The sequence below is a fragment of the Rhinopithecus roxellana genome, chromosome 3, assembly GCF_007565055.1.
Source record: "Rhinopithecus roxellana isolate Shanxi Qingling chromosome 3, ASM756505v1, whole genome shotgun sequence".
NCBI lineage: Eukaryota > Metazoa > Chordata > Mammalia > Primates > Cercopithecidae > Rhinopithecus > Rhinopithecus roxellana.
In genome coordinates, this window is record NC_044551.1 from 117,830,864 (window position 1) to 117,842,940 (window position 12,077).

Genomic DNA, 12,077 nt, shown 5'->3' on the forward strand with positions numbered 1-12,077 from the left:
GCCTTATAAATTCTCAGGAAAATTGATTTTCTAATTCCACTTAGTACTAAAGTTAATATAGATAGATTTTCTTTTTTCCACCTTTTGTGGTGCAATTTCTATCTCTCCACCACAGTGAAGTTGTAATCTGGTGTTCTTGCTTTATGCAGGGCTCTCCTACTAGAGCTCACATTTTGTAAAGGCCTTAGGTTTTGTTTTCTGTCCACAGAGTCCCTGTAGCTCTCAAAGTCTAAACCTGCCTACCAGAATCAGGTATAGGTGGGTCTTCAGAGTCAGCCTAATTCTCTGGCTTCCTGTTCTCATTTGTTTTTGGTATCTAAGGGTTCTTTAATTTCTTTCCAATTCAGAGGTGTTAAGGATTAAACATTGGTGCCCTCCCCCTAAATTCATGGTAAAACCCTACCCCCTAATGTGATCTTATTAGGAGGTGGAGTCTTCGGGAGGTAATTAGGATTAGATGAGGTCATGAGAGTGAAGACTTCATGAAAGGGATTAGTGTTCTTATAAGAGTCCCAAGAGAGCTTGTTTCCTCTCTCTCTCTGCCATGTAAAGACACAGCTAGAAGTCAGCAGTATGCAATTCAGAAGGAGGGCCCTCACCAGAAGCCCACCATGCTGGCACCCTTGATCTCACACTTCTGGCCTCCAGAACTGTGAGAAATAAATTTCTGTTGTTTATAAGCCACAAAGTCCATGGCACTTTGTTATAGCAGCCCAAAGTGACTAAATGACAGGTACATTATAAAAAGTTTTTTTTCTTTTGAATTTTGCTCATTTTAATATCTTTTAATGAGAAGTTGTCCATAGTGCCTTACATACAAAACTGCATGGAAGGTAAGTAGACGCATATGACCTTTTCGACATTTTTAAAAAAATTTGTGAGCTGCAATGATTTTGCAAAGATACAACATAGATCTATCTGAAATATTTTCCAGTTTAGGCTTTTTGATAAATTACTAACAAGACAATAATGCCACAATCTTCAGAAAAGCAAATAATAATTGCCATTAAGAATACAGTTCAAAGAAAGAATGATGAAAAACAATAATTATATTGGGAAGGGATTAATTATCTCTATAAAATAATATGTTTGATGTAGGCAGGCTAATTTGTTTAAGAATGATCAGTTTGCCAAGGTTCTATTTTCTTTTCTTTTTGCTAAAGCTATTTCAAGATGAATATTTCCAATGACTTCCTTCCTACGCCCAAAGGAGCCTTTAGGAAATGTGATTTATGAAGTGCATCTATTTGCCAAGTGTTTAGGACTGAAATCTGTGATTTTAACACAGTGTCATTTCTTCTTTACTCCAAATTTGCCCCTCATCCATGTGTCCCACATTAGTAAGTGTTGCTATTACTTGCCAGAAACCTAGAAGTCATCCTTGAATTTTTATCCTCTATCAACACACATCTATTTTTCAGCAAGTTCCATCAGTTCAACCTCTTCAATGTCTTTGGAAGCTACTGGGTGTTCCCTATTTCTTTTCTCTCGCTAGATTTATGCAACTGGTCTCTTTGCCTCCAAGAATGTGTGCTCCAAGGCACCCTTCCTCTGATTCATCAGAGGTGAATTATTTTTTCTGAGTTAGCAAGTAAGGAAATGTGCTCTTGAATAAACATGGTAACATACTAGTATTTCCAACATTGATTTAATCACCAAAGCAGCATTCAGTCTGTTTAGGGGCATAGATAGTGTTTCTTTCTACAAGTAAAAGACCCTGCTCACTTAGGCCTAAGGCTAAGCACAAGGAGAATTTACAGTAACTAACTGAGACAGATATGTGATTCAACTTTTAAACTGAGTGGTCTTTTAAAAACAAAGAGTGATTGGAGACTTATGTTTAGAGGTCACTAAAGAGAAAAATGATGGGATTTAGTACAATTGGAGACAACAAGTAGAGAAGAAAACTGTCATTTCATGATGTATACCCTTCTGAGTTAATTCTATACAATTAGTTGATCACCCTGGTTTAAAAGGGGAAAAAGAGGTTATATGGGAGAAGTTTAAAGAATATGTGTTCAAATATGACATGTACTTTTAAATCACAAGTTTTGCATGGAAGACAATTACTTAAAATAATAAAACTAAAAAGGAGGCAGCATGGTTCAGTGCCTAAGAACCCAGATGCTCTCCCTAGATGCTTCGGGTTCAAATCTAGGTTCACAGCTTCTTAGATGTGTAACCTTGGGCAAGAAACTTAAAGTTTCTGTCACTCTATTATGAGATTTTAAAAATTGGGAAATTAATAATGCCTACTTCATAGAGGTATTCTGAGGATTTATGGATATATGTAATGCACTGGCCTATACTAACCAAGTGTGAAACATCTTTTTCTTAAACAAATTCACTCAAAAAGTCTGTAATTTCCTGTGTGCCAGACTTTGATTTAGCTATTGTAGACAAAAGAACAAAATGCCTTCAAAAATTAACAATGGAGATTGACATTAGAAAAGCAAGAATTTGAACAAATAAAAAAATCAGATAAGGATAAGTGTAATACAGAAAATAAAGCAGGACAATGTAATAGAGAGTGCCTTGGTTAGAGGTCAGTGTATACGGAGAAAAAGTAATAATTTTGAGTAACTGAAATGATTTCCTGATGCATCACACTAGAGCAGTTAAGAAAGTAAAGGATCAAGGAGGACTCTCAGTGTTGACATGAACTACTGGATAGGAATTCATGAATATGATGAGCTGAATAACAACCCTCCCCCGATATCTATCTATGTTCTTAAAAGATATTATGTTCTTAAAAGATGTAATATCATACAAAATATCTTCTCTGACCACAAAGGGATGAGATTAGAAATCAAGAACAGAAACAGAAAATGCACAGATTTGTAGAAATTCAACAACATGCTATTTAACAACCAATGCAACAATGAAAAAAAAAATCTAATCAGGAATTAGAAATTATCTGGAGACAAATGAAAACTCAACATGCCAAAGCCAAACCTTATGGGACACAGCAAAAGTTTTTCTAGGGAGAAAATGTATACCTATGAACCCTTATATTAAAAAAGAAAAAAGATCTCAAATTAACAACAAAACTTAACCATGTAAGAAACTGGAAAAACAACAAACTGAATCCCAAACTAGTAGAAGAAAGCAAGTAAGATTAAAGATAAGTGAAACGTAGAATAGAAAACAATAGAGAAAAATCAACAAAACTAAAAGATAGTTCTTTGAAAAAAATCAACAAAATTAACAAGTCTTTAGCTAGACTGACTAAGGGAACAAAAGAAAAGACAAGACTCAAGTTACTAAAATTAGAAATGAAAGTGGGGATGTTATAATCAATGCTATGGAAATAAAAAGGATTATGAGAGTACTATAAACAACTGTATGAGCATAAATTAGATAACCTAGATGAAATGTGCAAATTTCCCAAAACAAAACCTACCAAAAGTGAATCATGAAGAAAGAGAAATCATAAATAGAACTATAATTAGCAAGGAGATTAAATCAGTAATCAAAAATCAAAAGTCCTGGACAAAACAGCCTTTTTATATGGTTTTAGGTAAAGATCCAACTTCATTTTTCTACATGTGGATATCTAGATTTCCCAGCACCACTGGAAAAAAATGACTGTCCTTTCTCAGTTGAATGGTCTTGGTACCCTTGTTGAAAATCATTTGAATATATGTATATTCCTGAACTTCCTATTCTTTTCCATTGGTTTAGATGTCTGTCTTTATGCCAGGATCATACTGTTTTAATTGCCGTAGCTTTGTAGAAAGTTTTACTATCAGAAAGTTTGCATCTTCCAGCTTTGTTCTTTTTCAGGATTGGTTTGACTATTCAGGGTCACTTCTGTATGTAAAATTTCATATGAAGTTTAAAATGGGTTTTTGTATTCCTTCAAAAGATTTCATTGAAGTGTGAATGTACTTAATGCCACTGAATTCACTGAACTTGACACTTAAAAATACTGTGACGGTAAATTTTATGTGATATATATTTTACAATAAAAAATTTTCTTGAGGGGGGAAAAGATACCCACATCCTAATCCTTGGAACCTATGAATGCTACTGCTATGGTCTGAATATTTGTGTCCCCCTCGTAAAATTTATATGTTGAAATACTAACCCCAAGTTAGAATTAGAAGCATTAGAAGGTGGAATCTTCTGAGAAGTGATTAGGTCATAAGAGCTCTGCCCTTATAATTGGGATTAGTGTCCTTATCCCAGAGAGCTAGCTAGCCCCTTCCACCATGTGAGGACACAGCAAGAAGATGCCATCTATAAATCAGGAAATGAGCCCTTAAAGGGCACCAACTCTATTAGTGCCTTGATCTTGGACTTCCTGGCCTCCAGAACTATCAGCAATACATTTCTGTTGTTTATAAGCTACCTAATCTATGGTATTTTTATAGCAGCACAAACAAATTAAGATAATTGCCTTCTATGGCACATTTTTTAAAATTACAGATATTAAGTTGAAGATCTTGAGATGGGAGATTATCCTGAATTATCCAGGTAGGCCTTAAGTACAATCACATGTATCCTTATAAGAGAGAAGAGGAGGAAAATTTGAACACAGAAGGAAAGGAGAAGGCAATGAGACCATGCAGGCAGACAATGGAGTGACAAGGCGACAAGCGAAGGAATGCTGGCAGCCACCAGAGTTGGAAAATACAGGGAATGGATGTTCTCCTAGAGTCTCCAGAGATAGTGTAACACTGCAAACACTGATTTTTGGTCCAGTGAAACTGATTTTTGACTTCTGGCCTGCAGAACTATGAGGGAATACATTTTTGTTGTTTTAAGTAGCCAAGTTTGCAGTAATTGTTATAGTAGGCATAGGACACTAATGCAGTGACATTCACTGCAGTGGAGAACAGCAAAGGAAGAAGTTTTAGCATGGAGTGGAAATCAAATTTTTTATTTGGACTTTTGATTTTGGACTTTCTGTTAGGCTGTTCTTGCACTGCTATCATGAAACACCTGGGACTGGGTAGTTTACAAAGAAAATAGATTTAATTGGCTGTCAGTTCTGTGGGCTGTACAGGAAGTGTGGTGCTGCCATCTGCTTGTCTTCTGATGAGCGCCTCAGGAAGCTTATAATCATGGCAGAAAGTGCAGCTTGAGCAGGCATCTCACATGGGGAGAGAGGGAGCAAGGGGCAGGAGGGTGGGGGGTGCGTGTCACATACTTTTAAGTAATCAGATCTCATGTGAACTCACTATCATGAGGACAGCACCAAGAGGATCGTGTTAAACCATTTGTGAGAAATTCATCCCCATGATCCAATCACCTCCCACCAGGCCCCACCTCCAATATTGAGGATCAGAATTTAGCATGAGATTTAGAAGAGACAACATCCAAACTATATCAGACTTATAATTTCTGAGGTACCTAGGAAACTTTTGATGAAATAAACGTGTAAAACAATAGAGCTGGATGTAATTCCCTAGGGAGAGAATATATATAGCAGAGAAAAGATCAGGACCCAGGCTGAACCCTATAGTATGGGAACATTTGGAAACATAAAGAGGCTGAAGACCTCACAAAAGAGACCAGTAAGGGGCATGCAGTGGTCCTATAAGTGTTTAATGAAATGAGGAGAGGTCAACAGTTTTAAATGCCGTTTACAGGTCAAGTAACATTAGATTTGTCAACATGGAGGGCATTTGCTGACCTTAAAAAAGGCATTTACTGTAGAGGGAGACAGGAAACAGGACTGGATTGGCTAAAGAGACTGGGAGGTAAGAAATTGGAGATGGCATGAAGATGTCACCTTTGTAGTATTGCCTGGCTTATTCAGTCACATGTGTCAGGTTACTATAACCCATACTATAATTTAGAATTTTGTATAATTGACAAAATTCCATATGAGATATCTATATTCCTTTATAGCTTGGAAAAAAGAAAACATACATGCAAGTGTAATAACCACTTGTCTGTTATTGAATGAATGTATTGAAATTGTCTAGATTATGGCCAGTGTCTCTTAAAACTGGGTATCAGGACTTTTAATCTGTATTTGAAAATCCTGTATGATCTATTTGTACCATAGTAGGTAAAATAGATTAAATACCAATGCATATATTGGGAACAAATGGTAATAATTGGTAATGAGTGTGTCACATGATAAAGAATTCCTTTTACTGTCCCCTTTCCTCAAATTTTTCTACTCCTAGAATTCAACTTCTATTGAAAAAAATTCAATCTGAGTGTAGATTATGTATTTTTGATATTACAGAGTAGAAACAATCACGTAAGCTGAGTTGTTTTTATGTACAAAGGATTCCTTATTGGGACATTATTGCTCATTTAAGAAAAAATAGGGAGGACATTATTTTTGTTACAAAAAATAGGCTTGAGAGCTTTCTTTGTGTGTGTAAAGATAATACAAACACAGTGTTAAAATTCTGGAAAATTATTTAGTCTTCTGTCTGACATCATCATATTAGGTCCCTCTATCTCTGGATGCCAGATAAAACCTCATTTCACAAGATTTAGATTGAAAGTTGTTTTTTTTTTTTTTTTTTTTTTTTTTGTTAACATATGAGCATGTATATTTTGACAACTTAGTATTTTTTCATATATTTAAAAATCATGAAATGACCTAATTAAATGATTAAAATAACTGATACAGTACTTTTCATAACAGTTAAAAATTTAAAAATATTTTCTTCATAGGTGAGTTTTCCTAAAATGAGGCAAGGGAGAGAACCCTTTTCCATTAAAAAAATCAAGTCCTTTAGTATGTAGAACATTACTTCAAAAATGCCACAAGATTTCCTGATGAAATGATCATTATATATATATACACATAAATTCATTTATAAATGCAACTAATATGTATATGTGTGTGTGAATGTATGTGTATATGTGAAATAAATATAGTTATGAAATATATATGAATATAAATCATACCCAAATCATTCAATGAGGTTTTTGTTTTGTTTTGTTTTGTTTTATCCTGGACTAACATGTGGATGCAATTTTTACCCCTCAAAAACATACAGACAACCAGGTTGCTTTTGCTCCTGGGAAGTCCTTGGGAGAGAAGGAAAAATATTCCTACTTAATATGACAAAAGATAGTTCCTGGGAAGTTCAAACATAAAACTAGAAACAGATTGACTTCCTCCTCATCATAGAACTCTCGGGGCAGGGAGTTGGGCTCGTACTTGGATCTTCTCTGTGTCTGTAACACAGGTTACCTAAATAGCTATGTGCCGGCTTTTCCTCCACAACTTTGATTCTTCTTGCTCCAGCAGGTATCACCAGCACTTCTACATAACCTGTAAGGGTCAATAAAACATGAAATAAATCTTGAGTTCCTTCAAAATCTCTTTTCTTGATTGACTTGCCTTTTGTTTTCCTTTTGGTTTTGGTTATTGCTATGATATTTCAGTACTTACGTAAAGAAAAAATTTTATATATAAAAGCTGCCATGGCCGGGCGCGGTGGCTCAAGCCTGTAATCCCAGCACTTTGGGAGGCCGAGACGGGCGGATCACGAGGTCAGGAGATCGAGACCATCCTGGCTGACACGGTGAAACCTCGTCTCTACTAAAAAAAAAAAAATACAAAAACTAGCCGGGCGAGGTGGCGGGCGCCTGTAGTCCCAGCTACTCGGGAGGCTGAGGCAGGAGAATGGCGTGAGCCCGGGGGACGGAGCTTGCAGTGAGCTGAGATCCGGCCACTGCACTCCAGCCCGGGCGACAGAGCGAGACTCCGCCTCAAAAAAAAAAAAAAAAAAAAAAAAAAAAAGCTGCCATGATTTCCAGTGAAGTTTCTTGGAAAGATGTTGAGCCTACAGCACTATGGAGGACAAACAGGCACTTTTATTTTATGTAAAACAACAAAAAAAGCTCATTGATACCTTATGAATTGAGAGGAGAGAAAAAACCCAGTGGAACAGCCTGGTTAGAAACACAGTGGATCGTGAAATAGAACAGAAAACCTCAGATTTTGTTGTGGGAACTTCTTTAGGTTAGAAAGTGTGGGGAAAAAGAATATATAGCTGAAGAAAATATAGCAGGCCTGGACTAAATCCCTGGAGTACTGAAGTATAGGACAAGAGAGATCAAGCATTTTCTGGAGGATATTAACAAAGGCAACAGAAAGTGTTAGGTCACACCAAGCAGTCTAGGGTCATCTCTGAAGATGTCAGACAGCTAGACCCAAGGCAAAATTAGGTGCTTCTCAGGACACATTTTTCAGCAGATGTTAGGGATATAATGCTTGAAGAGAAATAAAATGATAAGGTAAAGTGAGATAAGAGAAAATGTGTAGAAAAATACAGACTCAAGTTTCACTTAGTGCAGAATAGTGAGAACAGATGCCTACTTTTGCTTGAATAGTTATTTTCCAATTATATTAAAATATTGTTCTTAGTAGTTCTGTGCAGATCCATGTATCTTATAAAAGTCTACCTTCTAAGCTTTAAAAAAGGCACAAGAGCTAATTCCAGAGTTGTCTCCTATTTATTAATTATTCATCTTCCTGAGATGTATATTTAGATACTTGGCATATACCAAAAGATAGCATATACCCCACCTGGTGGCAGTGGCTGGAATTAGTGCCATGTGCTTTTAGAATCGAAATTTCCATTCAAGAACGCAGTTTGTTTAGCTATTGAATTGCACATTTCAGCAACACTAAGCCATTCTCAGTAACATTAAACATAAAAGCACTGTCATTTTTTCACATGAACAAAATACGCAGCAATTAAAATGGAAACAGATGCATAATGGCTATTTGCACATAGAAGTCAGGTATGTGACTTCTGCCTTCAGTGAGCTTATAATTGAACTGGAAAGACAGGCATAACTACCTTATATAAATGAGTTGAATACAATGGCAAATATCATGTTAAAAAGGTAATATGCAAAATGATATGGTTAATTCTCTGCTGAAGATTATAAACCAGAGTTGTTTAAGCTACTACCTTCAAGGCTTCATTGCTATTTTTATTCACAGAGGTAGGATTTTTTTTTCCCTGTTAAACATTACTCATACTTGGGAAACACTGTCATCAGACAGAATCACTATGATTCAGAAGAGAGAACAACTTATAAAGGAAAGCTTCACAAAAAAGTAAATAGATGAACTGCCTTTGGAGAATGGGTAGGCTTCAGATACATACAGAAAAAGGATGAGTTCACTGTGTATAAGGAAGAGTAAGGGATATGTGGTGTAGTTACTGGTACTTGAATGAAATAATTCTGATGGAATGAGAAGATGTAAGACAGTGGCTTTATTAAATAGAGTTTAAATGCATGCCCAGGAGAATGAATTTATCGATTTGAAACTATCGAACATACTATAGCAAGGATCTCGGTAATTGGATCCTGGCTTCAAGAGGCTTTGTCTAACAGTGATATCCAAGATGAACAGGGATATAGTTGTGGGCGACAGTGTCAGGGCACTAATGGTAAAATCCAGGAGTAGTGGAGGCTAAGGGAGAAAATCCAGAAGATACTCTATAGAAAAAAATTTCTGAACTTAGTAACCAAAAGAAAGTGGGCATAATAAATATTGAACACAATGCTTTATTATTAGCTATGTGAGAATGGGGCATCATTTACAGGAACATGGAAATCAAGAGAGAAATCATCTAGTTTTGGTAATAACTGAATAAATTTGGTTTTGCAATTTGTATCTAACAAAATGGTACAACACACTAGTGAAAACATCCAGTAAGAACTCTGTAACATCTGGAATCTAGAGAAAGGCCATGCTATTGACGTAGCTTTGCGAGATATCCTTGCAGAATCACCAAGTTAAGGCATGGAAATAAGTGGAGAAAATCAAGAACAGAAATCAAGCACTCAACTTTGGTGACAGTCATAGTTTTTAACAAAGAGATAAAAATAAATCGGGAAAAAAGATAGAGGAATGGGACCAGGCGCAGTGGTTCATGCCTGTAATCCCAGCACTTTGGGAGGCCGAGGCAGACAGATCACAAGGTCAGGAGATCAAGACCATCCTGGCTAACACGGTGAAACCCCGTCTCTACTAAAAATACAAATAATTAGCTGGGTGTGGTGGCACACGCCTGTAATCCCAGCAACTCAGGAGGCTGAGGCAGAAGAACCACTTGAACCTGGGAGGCAGAAGTTGCAGTGAGCTGAGATTGTGCCACTGTACTCCAGCCTGGGTGACAGAGTGAGACTCTGTCTCAAAAATAAAAAAAAAAAAAAAGAAGAAGAAAGAAGAAGAAAGAAGAAGAAGGAGGAGGAGGAGGAGGGGAAGGAGGACATCTGGTCTGTTTTGGGAAGTGGGACCCTATGGATGAGAATATCTCAAGAAGAATTGCTGGTGAACTGTCAAAAGCTGTATGTCAAACATGAGGCAGCAAAGAGAAAGGTGACCAAAGAGAGTCTTCTGAGTGTTCCAGTCAGGAGATAACTGTTAATCTCCAAGCAAATGAATTCAGCAAAGTGTTGGGAGCAGATGTTGAACTTCAGAATATTAAAAAAGAGGAGTAGATATAACAAAGTAGAGCTAGTATGTGCAAATTCTTGTTTGAGTTTAATGGTACTCTCTGAGGTATGTTATACATTAGAGCTATAGTTATATCTAAGTTTATAGCTATATTTACAGCGATTCTCTTTTATTGAGTTGGGATGACTTAAAGGAAAGGTTAGACTGATTTTCAAGAAGAGAGGTAGAAAGATATTAATCAAACACATATGAAGAGAGAAAGCCAATGACTGGGAGTTAAATACTTTCAGTAAATAAGCCATTTGGCACAATTAACAGTGTACTGACTCAGAAGCTTAGAAGTTGGATCATGAAGCCAGTGAAGTCAATATTGTAAATTTGATCCTCCTGTGCACTTTGCACACAGTAACATCCTATTTTATAACCAGAGATCCCATTTTTAATCAGCTCTTAAAATGTTGATATCATTCTTCATCTTCACAGTAACAGTGAAGTAACAAATGCCATATTTTGAAAAACTGTATGTGCTAATCATTATTATAGTTACTTTACATAAATTATTTTAACCATAATTATAGTCTCCAAGGTGGATATTACACTTCTAATTTAATATGATGAGAAAATAAAGATAGAGGAAAAAATACACTTTCCAATACTGCATTGTCAGTAATTAGTTGACCCAAGCTTTGAACTCAGGTCTGTCTGTTTCTCCTGTTCACTTCCTGCTATAATTCACTGCAACTATTTCCTAAAATACAAAATAATAATTAACACTAGGACTCTCCCATTGCTGTGGCAAACAACTACACACACAAAAGCTCTTACAGCATGTCCTCCTTATACTTCATTTTCTTATACAAAGAATAAAACATTTTATGCCCATTTTCTTCTTAGTATATACTGATAACTATGCAGTTCAACAACTGGCCAATATATAATTTGCCTTTCATTCCTCTAAAAATGTATCACTTGGCTAGGCAAATTACAATGGAAGACATGATAAAGTACTAAGAAAAAACCAAAAACAAAAACAAAACAAACGCTTCTTGAATTTATTTTCCAGCTCCAACAAAAATGATTTAGCCAACTCTAAGTAGAGCACAGGGACTGAAAACACCCATGTGTGTCTGCACGTGTGTTACTCATATAATATATTCAACATGCGTGGCCAAACTGGACAAAGAGGGCTGCATGGCCTTTAAAAAATTCTAGGAAGTACATAGCTATAGGGATAAAACCGTCTCAAGAGAAATAAATACAACATTCCTGAAGTCACAAGTAGATGGTGCCTGTGATAGAATTATTAACTCATGCAGAATTTTTAAAATAGAACGTTATACAAATTTAGCATTTCATTATTAAACTAGCAAATATTAATGGATCACATACTATGCTGATAATTACAAATATGGTGTTAAACAAGAATAGCATTTTTTTTTTTTTCTCATCAAGCTTAAGGCCTAATGGCATAGGAAAGACAAGTGAACATAAAATTATAAATGTGACTAGAGCTAAACGATATGGATACAAACATGGTAAACATCACTAAAATAGTCACTAGTCATAAGAGGTATCACTTCTGGGATCACTTCATTAAATAAATGATATTTGAACTGAGAACTACGTGATATCTAGGCATTCATCCATCAAAGCCAAGAGAAAGCTGATCAATACA

General features: G+C 36.0%; 1 protein-coding gene across 1 annotated transcript in view; it reads right to left on the minus strand.

The window, feature by feature from the left end:
* ADAMTS19 (ADAM metallopeptidase with thrombospondin type 1 motif 19) overlaps window positions 1-12,077 on the minus strand; it is a 291,742-nt gene that overhangs the window by 68,249 nt on the left and 211,416 nt on the right. Inside the window, exon 16 of the mRNA XM_030927451.1 lies at window positions 7,172-7,252. Within this exon, the coding sequence (XP_030783311.1) occupies window positions 7,172-7,252 (81 nt within the window). The remainder of the gene's footprint in view (window positions 1-7,171; window positions 7,253-12,077) is intronic.